At 40.9% G+C, this 14449-nt stretch overlaps 2 protein-coding genes across 2 annotated transcripts; one reads left to right on the top strand and one right to left on the bottom strand.

The window, feature by feature from the left end:
* The first annotated feature begins 888 nt into the window (after positions 1-888).
* LOC121997809 lies at positions 889-9789 on the top strand. The gene is made up of 5 exons (XM_042552437.1): positions 889-1073; positions 1167-3715; positions 5195-6949; positions 8565-8817; positions 8896-9789. The coding sequence occupies exons 2-5, from the start codon at positions 1310-1312 to the stop codon at positions 9429-9431; spliced, it is 4950 nt and encodes a 1649-aa protein (XP_042408371.1). The 5' UTR covers positions 889-1073; positions 1167-1309; the 3' UTR covers positions 9432-9789.
* A 1097-nt stretch (positions 9790-10886) lies between these two features.
* Positions 10887-13316, bottom strand: LOC121997810 (leucine-rich repeat extensin-like protein 3). The gene has a single exon (XM_042552438.1). It carries the CDS (start codon positions 13140-13142, stop codon positions 11439-11441), a length of 1704 nt encoding a protein of 567 aa, XP_042408372.1. The 5' UTR covers positions 13143-13316; the 3' UTR covers positions 10887-11438.
* Positions 13317-14449: the final 1133 nt, after the last annotated feature.

Here is a 14449-nt window from a genome sequence, read left to right on the forward strand (position 1 = left end):
GTCGATATAAGTCCGAGTGAACTGGCCGTTCGGCACATACCTCATTTGTTTAAGCTCCGGAAGCTCGGTACATAGCTGAGCTGTGCTAGCATCTGCTTCATGTAAGCTCGGTGATTCTTCCTCCCTGTCAAGAAAGGAGGTTGCTCGATCGAACAATAATACCGTGATGTTGATCAATTTAACTTTGACCTCCATCATATTATTGATCATCTTATTGATCGGGATCCCTTCTTATCACGGATCAAGTAGTAAGTGAAAACTTTTTATAAGATGATCATGAAAAAATTTATCAACATAAATTGAATATACCATGTCAAGTAGGAAAAAAAAAATCTAAAGATTAATAATGTTGTAAGAGGTATCTAAAGATTCTCGGATCTCCAATTAATGATAATTTTCTAATTAAAAAAATTGACCCAAATTTGATGTGACAAAGCCCCACTTACCAATGGGGGACCGCGAGTAAAAAATACTCAACTTATTAAAGGACAGCGGGCCCTACCCAACGTATATGGTAAACTGCAGGTAGAAAGCATTCAATGGCGTTTTCCCATTTAAATTTCAAATTAATAGGGGTCTAAGAGAAAATATCTCAGCGCCAAAACTAAAAAGTAAAACATTGAGGCTCTTTTAGCAAATATTTCTTTACCGCTGATCTCCGTCTCTCCAAATCCCACTAACGTTTAATCGAATCTCTACGGTTCGTTTCGTGAGCGAGCAATATCATAGCCGTTCGTTGGTTCGCGGTCGTTTCGCCATTTTGGATTCCGGTTGATGCATTGGGCGTCTCCACAAGACACGTAGACCGTCAGTTGGAGATCCAACGGTCATGGTTTTTGTCATCTTTTCTCTTTTCATTTTCCGCTTTTGTTCTTCTTTTTCGCCCCGATCCTTACGTGTATGAAACCCTAGGCCCCTTCCTTTTCTAGGGTTAAAAAATCACCGTCGAGAACCTCTATCAATCGCGCGATTACTTCGGGAGGAGAGTGGAATTGGGCTTCATAAACTGCTTTCCCTTCGATTGTGGATCTGAACAATAGGAGATTTGTCTGGAGTCGTTGTTGTATCTGTAGGTACGTTCTTCTATCGTTGCTCGGATTGATCGCTTCGATTCTGGTGGGACTCAATGGGGCAAATAATTCTTATCGATAACTTTTGTTGTTTAGGTTCTATTTAGAACAAATTTTGGGATGGTTGCCTTGGAGTTAAGCTTTTGGATCTGAAATTAAGGCGTCAGTCTGCTCGTCATGTATAATGGGTGATAAAATTTGGATCTTATTCAATTTTTCTTTGAATTTGGCAATCGTTGATGGAAATTAGGGTCGAGAAGATTGAAGAATCTGATATACCTAAGAAGCCGAGATCTTTGGATCTCCAGAGTATTTATGTGAAAAGGCCAAGGAGTTCTGAGAGAAAATCGTCGGTCAAGAAGGAGGTTTCAGTGCGGGAAGTAGAAAATAAAGCCCCCCAAAAGAAGCTAGGCTCTCCATTTGAAGAGGATGGAGTTGTTCTTCCAAAATCAAGGAAAAAAAACAAAAAAGAGGTATTTTTGAGCAGTCTTGTTCCTACTTCTAAGAGGCAGCCCAACAGTTCAAATGCCCCAAAATCAAATAAGGATCACATTTCCAGTGTTAACAGGAGCAATGACACTTCCAATAGAAGTGTTACTACAGATAATCTGCAAGGAACAAATGCAGATGCACAACATTTAGCTAATGATCTTTACTCGCAGCTCTCAGGGAAGACAGATGGTGCATATGTAACTGATGTCTCTAAAAACAAAGTTTTTATGAGTGATAGTTTCCTTGCCCCAAAGCGGCGTAGGGGCATTTCAAACTCAAGAAAATGTAAAGATCCTTTAAGCTTGGAAACTGAAATATCTAATCCTTGCCATGCAAAGACTAATACTGATGTTCAGGACAATGAATCAATTGACAAAGACGATTTGAATCAGAAGGCATTGAATGACAAGAAGAGGAAGAAAAAGAAGAAAGTAGAAGAGTGTGATATGAGTGGGTCCCATAAAGATGATTCTGCTCCATCCACCAGTGCTGAACATCTCAGTTTTATCAAGGATGAGAATAGAAAAGCTGGAAACAGAAAGGATCATGTGAAGATGTCTGAACAAATGAATCTTAGGAATCGGGCACGCTCTGCAGATAATAGTGTGAATTCAGTTCCTGTTTCTCAATATGATGAGGAAAACCTCGAAGAGAATGCTGCTAGAATGCTTTCTTCACGATTTGATCCAAATTGCACTGATTTCTGTGCAAAGAGATTGAAAGGTGCAGCTGATTCAGCGAACGACATATATTTTTCACAATCCAACACTGAGAGAATGAAGGGTTCACAAGGTAAAGTTTGTTCAGTTGGTTCAGCAGGTAGGACTCTACGCCCGAGGAGACACAACGGAAAAAGCTTTGCTCGGAAGCGCCGCCATTTTTATGAAGTCTTCTTGAGGGATATGGACCCTCATTGTTTGGTGAAGCAACGAATCAGAGTTTTCTGGCCTTTGGATCAGAATTGGTACTTTGGCCTGATTAAGGGTTATGATCCTGTAACTAGGTTGCATCATGTCAAGTATGATGATCGTGATGAGGAGTGGATTAACCTCCAAAAGGAAAGATTTAAACTATTGCTTTTCCCCAGTGAAGTTTCTAGCAAGTTTAACTTTGGGAAACCAGGGTTGGAAAAGGAAAACAAAGAAGCTGAAGAGGTAGACACTGAGGAGAGCAGTTATTTAGGAAGCCTTGCAGAGTCAGAACCCATTATCTCCTGGTTGGCACGGACAACCCGCCGAGCTACATCTTGCCCTTCCAATACCACGAAGATACATCTTAGGGTTAGTCCGTTGAAAGATACCGGTCCTTCGTTGTTACTGGAACCCCCCAAAGGAAACATCCGTATGTCTCAATTGGATATGAGATCTAATAACTTATTACCAAATTGCAAAGAGTCAGATCAGTTGTATGATTGGAACATCAATGGTATCTCTGAGAGGAAGAGAAGTATTGACTCTGAAGAGAAGAAGTTACCTTATGTTTATTTTAGAAAACGGTTTCGAAACAAAAAGGAAGATTTTAAAACTAAACTGACACAACATGCTGTTGATTGTGATCAAGGTGGTTTAGCAAGCATTTCCTCCACTGTTAACAGTATGGCACCTGTATGGGAAGTAAAGGAAAAGTTGACCTTGGTGAACTTCCAACAAGTTATTTTTGAATTGAACCTACCACTTCAATGCACTCTGAACTTCACTTCTCAATGCCAAAGCTTTGGGCTCTTTCGGTCACTTTATATTGCAGATCATGGTGAACTGGTTTGTGGATGGCCTGATGTTCACATGGAAGTATTTTTTGTTGATGACATTCCTGGACTAAGGTTTATTCTGTTTGAGGGGTGTTTAAAGCGTTCAATCTCTCTTTTCTGTTTGATCATCAAGATACTGAATCAACATGTTGAAAAGTACAACTTCACTGACTCAGAAATTCCATGTTCATCAATTGTGCTATGCATTTCAAGATTGGACAATTCACGTGAGGAACTACTTTTTTTAAATTTGTTCTCCAAGGTGGAAAGTTCAAGATGGAAGCGCTTTGAGGGAAAGTTAAAAAAGCTTTGCACAAAGGAGGCATCGATCTCAACTCCATACATCCGTGTGAATACATTGTACTTTTCTACCAATGAAATATCACACAGCTCTAAGCAGTTTGAGGTACTTATTCCATTTAAAAAGTTCTTGCTTTAGTGCTCTTATTATTTTTTTTCTGTGCATTTCAGTTGCTGGTCTCAATGTGTGGTATCATTGTACCATCTAACTTACTTTTTCTCTACTTAACAATATGAGCTTGGTTTTTCACCTGGTTACTTTTTGTTATAAAATTTTTTGATCTTATGTAGGTGTTGTCATTGGTTACTTCATCACATTACTTTGCTTAATGTTCTAGTGTTGCCCTTTACCTATTTCAAGGCTTCAATTACTGGAGTTGTTCAAATTAGACATGATTGTTCAAAGTAGTTATCTGTGGATCAGGCATCTTGATTTTTTAGAAAAGATATCTATCAGAGCCCTGAGGCATATTAGGCAAGCATCTTGTTATCAAGAGGCATTGCTCAATAGATGAATTCATCAATGTTCATAGTTAGTTTCTTTTTTCATGTATATTGTTACAAAAGAGGATTCAATTTATATATCTGCTTAAGGTGTTTAAGGCTCCTGCTAATGTTAGGGTTCATGGTTATCAATTTTCAGTCTAACCTTAACCTTTAAAGTTGAGGATTTGCTTGGAATTTAATCAGAGTTGTCTAGCTCATATTAGAAAACTTGCCAACTAATTTTTGTCAAACAACTTCTCCATTATCATAGATTCATAGTATGCAATCTCAGAACCATAAGCTCATATGATTGTATCCAACAAGCGTTCATCTAGGTTGTAATTACAACATAAATAGTTACTAAGGTTTCTGATATTTTTCTAGTATGCTTTTTTTCCTTAAATAATAATATCACAAGATTGAACCTATCAATTTATTTTACTCGGAAACCTTGTACTTTTTATTATGGGTCTATTTTAAATTTTTTTTCCTCTTTTTCCCAAATGACTTGATTCAATAAAAGAGCAGTCCGGTGCACGAAGCTCCCGCCAATGTAGGGTTCGGAGAAGGGTCTATTGTACACAGTTTTACCCTATTTTGCAAGATGTTATTTTCTAGACTCTAACCCGTGACCTCTAGGTCACATGACACCATTGCGTCAATGCTCTCCTTCAATATTTAGGAAATTTTAATTTGTAGTAGAATTGGAGTTTGCAATGATATATGTTATGGAATTATAAAAGACATTTCAGTTTTTTTGAACAATTGAAGGTGCTTGCTACCAGGCTGATGATCATGGAAGTTGTTGCCACTTGCCAAGTTCTAGGTTGGAAAGTTCACCAAATGGGGACTTGCCTCTCTAGATACTAGTATTATACTATGTTGTCTAGATATTTCTTGGAAAATGTGGAGCATTGGTTTTTATATCATTTCCCTTGGTTTAGACATGTATTAATGCATTCTTTTCTTGTTAGTTTTAATCTATCAAAAAGGGTGCACAGTTTTTTAACTGATTGTATCAAAACCTAGCTCTACTTTGTCAACTAGGAACAACTTCATCTGATGAATATTTGCTGTTTATTTTATATTATTTTTGCAGAAATTCTGGGAAAAGACAAACCTTTTACATAGACCTGATATGAAGAAAGCAGTTGATCCAGTTTTGAATAATTTTGTTCATTGTGTGCCTGAAGAGCGTGAGAAGCTTTTTCCATGTTCCCTTTATCTTGTGAATGGATCATTCTTTTATCCAAGTCTGTATCAAAAGTTGTTGATTGAAAAAGATACAACTTCTGGAGCTCAGACTTCAGTTTCTTCACAAAAAAATGCAGATAATGCTAATACATCAACAATATATGCTTCTTCTTCTTTTGATGACCCTTCTAAGCAAGCTCCAGAAAGGGTTGGTAGGTCAAGGCCCTGTTTCAATGAGGCTGCAGCTGACCACATATCATCAAGCATACATACTTGGTCTTCTGGAACTTGTGGTGATAGATATGCTGACACTAGTAGAGCTACTGGGCATCAAGATGTTGTAGCTGGTATAGCTGGCAGTGATGATGTGGGGAATATTACTGGTCGTGGGTGTGTCGTGCAAGCTGAAAGATCTCCAAATGAGGCTGCAACATCAGTGCATGCCTTACATTTTGGTTCTGAGTATGCTGAAGATTCGTTTCCTCTGAAGTCTCATGATGACAGACATATGATCAGTACCACCAATGTTGAGGCTCCTCTTCTTGAGGAAGTCGAGAAGCATAATCTTCAAAAAGGATTGCTGATTCAACCGCATTGTTCCAATTTGATCCTTGAAGTGAAAGAACATGGAATCCACAGTCCAACTGTTCCACGAAGCATGTGGCATCGCAATCGCCATACTTCACTGTCACGGACATTTATTCACAGTCCGAAATTGGGTTCCATGGATCTTATGGCCAATGGCGCTTCTAGTGGCTACAAGAGGCCTCGAACCCAGGTCTCATATTCAGTGTTATCTGGAGATTATGAACATGCTTCAAAACCTCTAAACAACCATCAGAAGGTATATTCTCATAAAAAGGTTAAGAAACTTGTGGTAAATGCATCATCTGAGTATTGCAGAAGTTCACAGAATTTCTCGGATTCACTTCTCTGTGAAGCTAATGTCCTCATAACTCATGGTGATAAATGTTGGAGAGAAGTTGGAGCCAAAATTCAGCTTGACTGTGATGATCAGAAGAATTGGAGGATTCGTGTACAGGTTTCAGGTGATACAAAATATGTATACAAGGCATACCATGTTTTGCAGCCTGGGACCACAAATCGATACACTCATGCTATGATGTGGAAAGGAGGAAACGAATGGACATTAGAGTTCACTCACAGAAACCAGTGGTATATTTTTAAACAAATATATGAAGCATGCTACAACCAAAACATTAGGGCTGCGTCTGTGAAAAATATTCCAATTCCAGGTGTTAGGTTGCTCTCAGATATCAATGATGGTTTTATTGAGGTGCCTTTTGCTAGGAATTCTTTAAAGTACTTCCGATATATTGGAACTGAGGTTGATTTCGCCCTAGATCCATCTCATGTGTTGTATGACATGGATAGTGAGGACGAGGAATGGATATCCTCAGTGAGAGTTTCTATGGACTCCGCTGACAATAAAATCCCTGAGGTTAGAGAAGACATGTTTGAAAAGGTTATGGACAGGTTTGAGAAACTTACATACACTCAACAATGTGAGGAACTTACCAATGAAGACATAGAGAAATACATGGCTGATGTTGGACAGACAGACTCAGTTGAAGTTATTTACGATCATTGGAGGCAAAAGAGAAAGAAGAAAGGTTTGCCTCTTATTCGGCAATTTCAGGTACGAGGTTTGATTGGGTTTACATTTTTTTGGTTGTTGGTAATACTTTGATTGTGGCAGATAAATTAATTGCCCCTGAACTGATTGTATCATTAAATATCTTTCAATTTGGTTTCTAGTTGGTGAATCAAATGCATAATCCTGTTCAAGGATCTAATATGATCATGGTTCATTATACACCCATTGTCCAACTTTCTGACCTTTTGTTTCTGGTCTTGATAACATATGGCTTGCCACTTTTGCACATATGAGAACTTATGCAGATTACCCTATATTACTTTATTGACAAAGACTGCTTACTTAAGCCCACATCCTTTTTGAATCACATAATCAACTGTTTCAAAAATTGAAATATATGAGCACTTTGCAGTCAATAATTGCATTGGTATAGGTTGTATGTTCGAGATCAAAAGGTACTTCCAGCCAATAATTACATTAGTATAGGTTGGCATGTTCCAGTCAATTATCACACTTGATTTTGTTGAATAGCCCATGCCAATTAATAACATTAGAAAGATTACTCGTGTTACTTTTTTGGCCTACATATAATCAGATTGTAGAAAATCGTCCATGTCTCTAGTTTTACGTACCTGGGGAAATTACTGCTAAATTGTTACTTGATTAGTTTGTCCTTCCCCCTGTCACCTTATTTGATGAACAATTGGGTGATGTGACGGGCTTTGATCTTGGATAAGCCACTTTTTTTCCCATAAATGTGATGATGTGAATGTTCTGCGCCGATGTGAGATAATCTGTCCCTTTTCAGTTGTAAAGTTAGTTTTTATGATTATTTCTGTAACCTTAATAATTCCAGCATTTCATCATTTAGAATGCTTCAATTTTGCCTAGTGATTCTAAAATTTGATATGCTAGGTTCCTTTGGTTATTTCCTGAGATTTTGACCTTAAACCGTTGAAGTTATTTGTAATTCATGTCGTGACCTTGGCCTAAACCTTGAAATGTAGCTATAAACTGATATTGTCAAGAGCACTTGGACAATTGAGGTCAACTTTGGGTGCCATCTACCTTTTATAGGCAAGAGTTTTATTTTCTAGAAATTCATCATATAGAGGGGGAGTGAGAAATTACTGCTAAAGAAATTCATCTTTACATGCATTGTGGACAACTGGCATGTAAAGAGAGCAAATTCAAATGGCTCTCATTTTGAGGGGTGATAAAAAAAAATCAAAATTTTCCTTATCTAATCTTTTCCTGTTGTACATATCATGGAGACCATCTATAACTATATTCATGCTCTAAGAATTTTACAACCTAATATGATCCAGTTTATTTCAATAAGCCTTTCAATTGGAAAAAAACATTGTGTTTCACAGTGGCTTAAGCTAGCAGAGTTTGGTGAAAAAAACAAGCCATAGCATAATATATGAGGTGGTTGCTATAAAATAAACTGCTTAGTTGTTTAACTCTGATTCATATTCTCAAGTAGTTATTTGGTTGATGTGAATATACACATTTGCTTGGAAGTTAAGATGTTCATATGGTTACAATCATCTTATGCATGTGTATGTTAGGATCTTTTAACTTATGATTCTTGAACCACAATTTTTGGCATTAGTTCTTGATGTCCAATGCTCTTGTTTCTTTTGGTTTTCAGCCACCTCTCTGGGAACAGTACCAGCAGCAACTGAAGGAGTGGGAATTAAACCAGAGCAGAATGCCTATCCAGTCTGGAGGTTGCTACAAGAAAGCAGATATAATGAGGAAACCACCTATGTTTGCCTTTTGTCTGAGACCAAGAGGCTTGGAAGTACCTTACAAAGATTCAAAGCAGAGATCTCATAAGAAGCTCATGTTCAATGGACACCATAATGTTTTAATGAGAGAGCAAGATAGCTTCCATAATCTGGGTACTGCTTTTACTATTTCTTTTGATTGCTTTGATTTTTTGACTATGTCGATTTTATATTCCTTTCCTGTTGTACCAGGAAGAAAAATGGATGGTTTTTCACTTGGTGAGGCTACTGGTTCCAGCTATGAATCTTCCGATTCTTATCACGGGCTTCAGTCCCGAGGTACCTTTTCACCAAAGGATACTGCAAGCACTGAATCCTTGTTTGCTCATGATAGTTCAGAAAGGTTTCTAGATGCAAGATATTCCCGAAGCAATTCAAAGAGGATTGAAGCGTTCCTATCTCCTAGATATCCTCAAAGGACACTATTCACATATAATCAAAAATCTAGAAATGGAGTCAATAAATGGAATTCAGAATTTTGTGAAAGTTCCAGTGTCAAGCAAGCTCCATTCAATGGGTTTCAGAGACATCATGTTGATATGGATGAGTTCAGGTTGCGTGATGCAACAAGTGCTGCTCAGCATGCACTGAACATGGCTAAACTTAAGAGAGAGAAAGCACAATGGTTGCTACACAAGGCTGATCTTTCACTTCATCGAGCCACGGTTGCCCTCATGACGGCAGAGGCAATAAAATCATTCGAGGAAGACATTGTTGGTGATGGGTAAACACTGAGACATTAAGGTTATATTTTCCAGAAATATAATCCTTGATTCTTCAGTGCTGTCATTTTGCTGGAGAAGATTTTCCTTAGAAATTGGCTTCAAGTTTCCTTGAGATTTCTTATAGCTAAAGAAGCAAATTGAAGCGCTATCGGACATGAAGCATTGCCCAAAGAGAATTTCCTTTTTGAGGATTTTGTTCAGCCACTTCAGTTTAACAATTTCAGCTTTCCTCTGTAGTTCTCTTTCATTTGCCCCTGGAGATAGTGTGTAGCTTTCAATGCTAATCCTGTACAGATTTTTTTTCTCTCTCCTGTTTTCATCTGTATTTCTGAAAATGTCTAGTGATTGATCTCTCCGCATATCCGCTGAAAAGTTTTCATCTTCATATCAGATCACGAGCAACCAGCAAGCGAAGCTGGGTTAAATCGTCGGCCATTTGCAGTGTTTTGAGTTTTCCCATAATCTTATTTTGCATCGCGTCTTCATTTGCAGTTGCAGAGTTAGCAATTCAATCTACCATGCAGTCTGCTTCAAAATGTTTGAAATGATCATATTTCAGTTTTGAGCATGGATATTACTCACCTCAAATCAAACACATTGTTGTTGAGTCACTAGCAGAGGGGGGACAATGTAACTAAGAATTGCTTCGATGTGGATAATCTCGGCGTGTCTCGTTCGGTGAGTGATGTTGCATATACTGTTTTACCTTCAATATTATTTTTTGCTAGCATCAATCCCTTAATTAATTTATTTATTTTTAATAATTCAGGTGTCTCCAACTAATCTCAAATCGGTGGTAAATCCGAAAGCACGATGGGGAGGAAAATATCCTGTCGGGGCCCATGAATCCCTTAACTTGGGTCATAAGTTGTTGATTCGTCAACAACAAGCATTATTTGATCACAGCTAATCCAAAGAGCTAACATTAAAAAAAAGGGCATCCCATTAAAGAAGCTCGTGATCATTGTCGACAATTTCCGAATTGTCCCAGATTAAATTTAAAAAAAAAAAAAGGAAATTACAAGATTAGTTTATAACCGATTGTCTAGTGACTAAAAAATAGAAGGAATTTTTCACTAATCAATATCTCACTGTCGTAAATCTATCCTCTAATAAACTTGGCACCTGTAGGAAGGAACCATGTAACAATTTCATGGACTACTTCTCAAGTTCTAAATTTAATCGCCAGCTTCACCGACAATCACGGCACAAAACAAGGCACGTGAAGAATAGGGCATTGAAGCCAAACTGATTGACTACAATATCATTGCTAAATATTCTACAAAACTATTCTACACTGAAAGATGAGAAGGACATTTGACAACTAGATATATAGACAAAAGAGTCATTTTCAGAATGATGAAACTCTTTGAGGTAAACAGAGGCTTAATTAATTCAAGCCATCATAAGTCTAGATTACAGAAGCATCACTTGATTTGACCTATAAAAACTAGGAGATTTAATGAGTAAGCGCATAGTATATCTGTTATTCAAACTCAAGCACTCATTACAAACTGACAATGTATAGACACCATTGATAATAGTAGCAAAGCATGAGTTTAGAATCAATGTGTTCCATGATAGAAGAATTAAAATGGAAAGAACAAAGTATAACAAAAGAAGAGACACCGAATTGATCTGCATATCTTGAATATCATGTTCTCTGTACTTACATTTTTCCCTGCACCTACTCCATCTCTTGCTGTCAATCATTTATTCACAAACCCATATATTTGTAATTCAAGTTATACTGTGGAGATGTTCCCCAGCATCCCTCCTCCATTGCCTGTTCCCAAAGATGGAAGTTGCATGCACGAAGTAGTAGAAATCCAAGTAAAGCATGCAACTTTCCTCTCTAATTTCAGGGATGATTGCTTGATGAGCATCAAAATGTGCAAAGAAATAGTCTGATAAATTAACACATGATGGAAAACAAGCACGATCAGAATCACAAATGAATGAAAGATTTCTAAGGGGAGGAGGAGGAGGAGGAGAACGATTCCGAAAGAATTAATAGAGGGGAGGGGGAGGGGGTGAAGCGTAGTTGACTCCAACAACTGGTGGCAGTGGGGTTTCGTAATGAGGTGTTGGAGGAGGCGGCGGCGATCCGTAGTGGTAAACCGGCAGTGGAGGTAACTCGGGTGGCGGAGGAGAGTTAGGTGGAAGTAGCGGCGGAGATAAATAAGGGGGAGGAGGAGAGTAGTAATGCAGGGGAGGTGGAGGCGGAGAGTTGGGAGGTGGAGGGGGGGGGGAAGGGGGCGGGGGGGGCGGTGGGGGGGGTGGGGGGGGGGGGGGGGGGGGGGGGGGGGGGGGGGGGGGGGGGGGGGGGGGGGACGGGGGCGGGGGTGACGGAGGGGGTGGAGATGGAGGCGGAGGGGAAGGAGGCGGTGGAGACGGCGGAGGAGGAGAAGGAGGCGGTGGAGACGGTGGAGGTGGAGATGGTGGCGGCGGAGATGGCGGAGGCGGGGATGGCGGAGGCGGGGATGGAGGAGGTGGTGGAGGAAGCTCCGGCACGAATGGCTTACAACGGAACGTACTACAATCCACAGGGTGCGACAAGAACGATCTGCACTGCTTCTCCGACCGCTGCCACGGCCTCGCCGGCAGACAATTCCTCCTATCATCGAACGACTGCACCTTCAAGCACGATGGTGGCTCACCGGTGAAGAAATTGTACGAGTAAGTGAAATTTTGCAGGTGTGGAAGCTCGCAGATGGACTTCGGGATGCTTCCCGACAGCAGATTGTGCGCGACGTCGAGCTGCTCGAGGCTATTCATTCCGCTGATCTGCTGCGGCAGAGGTCCCAACAGCTGGTTGAAGCTGACGTCGAACACCGTCAGCTTCCTGAGCAGGCCAATCTCGGGCGGGAGGCAGGACCGGAGCCCATTGTCCATCAGGATGATCTCGTTCAAGGTGTTTGACATATTGCCAAGGCTAGCTGGGAGACATCCTCCGAACCTGTTGCCCGCCAGAACGACGACGGACACCGGCGAATTGCCGATATTGTCCGGAATGTCGAACACAAACCTGTTGTGGTTGATGAAGATGGCATCGAGCGGTTTGTCGAAGAGCTCGCGGGGCACGCCGCCCTCGAACTCGTTGAATCTGATGTCGAGAAACTTAAGCGCGGGGAGGTCGAGGAGCACCCTGGGGAACTTACCGGCGAAGCGGTTGTTGCTCAGATCGATCTCAAAGAGGCGAGTCAGCTGGCGGAACCTGTGCGGGACGGTGCCGCAGAAGCGGTTGGAGTTGATGTGGAACAGGGCGAGATCCGTAAGAAGGCCGAGCTCCTCGGGAAGATACCCGGCAATATCGGCATGGTTTAGATCGATGCCGGCGACGACATTGAGAGAAGTGTTGCAGGGAAGCGGCGCGCAGAAAACGCCGGTGTAGGTGCAGACCTCGGGCCCGACCCAGTTGCCGGTGAAGTTATGGGGATCGGAGAGGATGGCCTGCTTCCACGCCTGAAGCGCGACATAGGCGTCGCGGAGGCGGGGGTTGTCGAAGTGGAAGGAGGGGTCGACGCTCACGCTCTCGCCGCGGTCGCCGTACTGGTCGAGGTAGTACAGAAGCTGCCGCCGACGTATGAGTCCGACCTCAGCGTCCTTGAGGCCATGCCCACCAATCTCAGCCTCCGCCGCCGCCGCAGAATAGATCAAGAGCAGGAAGACGAAGCAACACTTCTCCGACGATCTTGTGCTTCTCTTCTTCATCTCATTGTCAGATCGTGAGGAGAAGAGATCGAGAGGAGATCGCAGTTGAAAGGAAAGGGGACGAGGAGAGATGTTGAGCTCTTCTAGGTATTTGCTCCAGAGTTAAGGAAGAGAGAAGGAGACAGCTAAAGCACAGCTCAAAGCACACCAAAAGATTAATGAGCGCGTTTAGGAGCACAATAATGTGACCGTTTTATAATTCCCTCGCCCCGCTGCAGGCTAAACTATTAATTAATGCCAAGACTTTGGATTCCCCTCACTCGCGGTGAGCTTTAGCCGGAGACGTCCTAGGCTAGCGATGCGATTCGTTCCTATGGATTTTGAAACGGACGGCTTCAGTTAAAAGAGCGGCGGTTGGGGATTTAATTGAACAAGCAAGGCATCGCTTTTAGGGAACGCATGAGTCTCGGTGAGATGCCCGACGGTGCTGGGAACAGTAACTAATCGAGTTTAACGACTATTTGGGGCGGTTAAATTGGAATTAGTTGAGGCCATTAGGAACGACCGGTAAGTGGAGAGAATGCTGTAGTGATTTGATATAAAAACCCTCAGTTTTCCAATTGGGAATAGGGGCAAATAAGACATTTTCTCACGTTAATGGTTGCGATGCGATGCTGCGCTCATGCGACGCTTGGATGGCGATGGGGTGATGGAAGTGGTGGGGACCGATACTTAGCGGAGCGCCCATGTGAGCGGGCCCCACACATCTTGGCCCCACTACGCGCACCGCGTTCGGTAACTGCTGACCGCGAGGGATTACTGCGTCAAAAAAATTTAATGATAGTTGAGCTCCACTAAATAATATAATATAATTCTAGAAAACATTATCAAATTGGCCCTTGGCAGAGAACTTTTCCTTTTTTACGAAATGCTCTCGGTGTTTCATTTATGACAAAAATTAAAAGAGCAGTTTTTTATCAGAATAGAATTTTTTATTTATTATAAAAAGAATATTCAATCGGTATATTTTTATTTTTATAATTATTTTTATTTTAATATTATTGCAGCGGGAATCCTAGCTAACTACTCTAATAAATATTAGAACTTTAATAAAAGATGAAAACTCCTCTAGTTTATAAATTATAGACTAGAGGATAATTCATTATTTATAATTGATGAATTATGATGAACTTTTGATAAAATCTATTGAAATAAATCAATTTATAAAGTGGATCATCCTTTAGTCCGCAAGTTGCGGACCAAGGAACCTGATCCGGCGGTAAGAATGGGGGATCCATTTCCTGAAGGGTCTCAGCTTGAGGACAGATGGAGGGCTAAGCGGTTAATGGCCGCGCCGCGCAGCTGAG

Source organism: Zingiber officinale, chromosome 6A (assembly GCF_018446385.1).
Source record: "Zingiber officinale cultivar Zhangliang chromosome 6A, Zo_v1.1, whole genome shotgun sequence".
NCBI classification, from domain to species: Eukaryota; Viridiplantae; Streptophyta; class Magnoliopsida; order Zingiberales; family Zingiberaceae; genus Zingiber; species Zingiber officinale.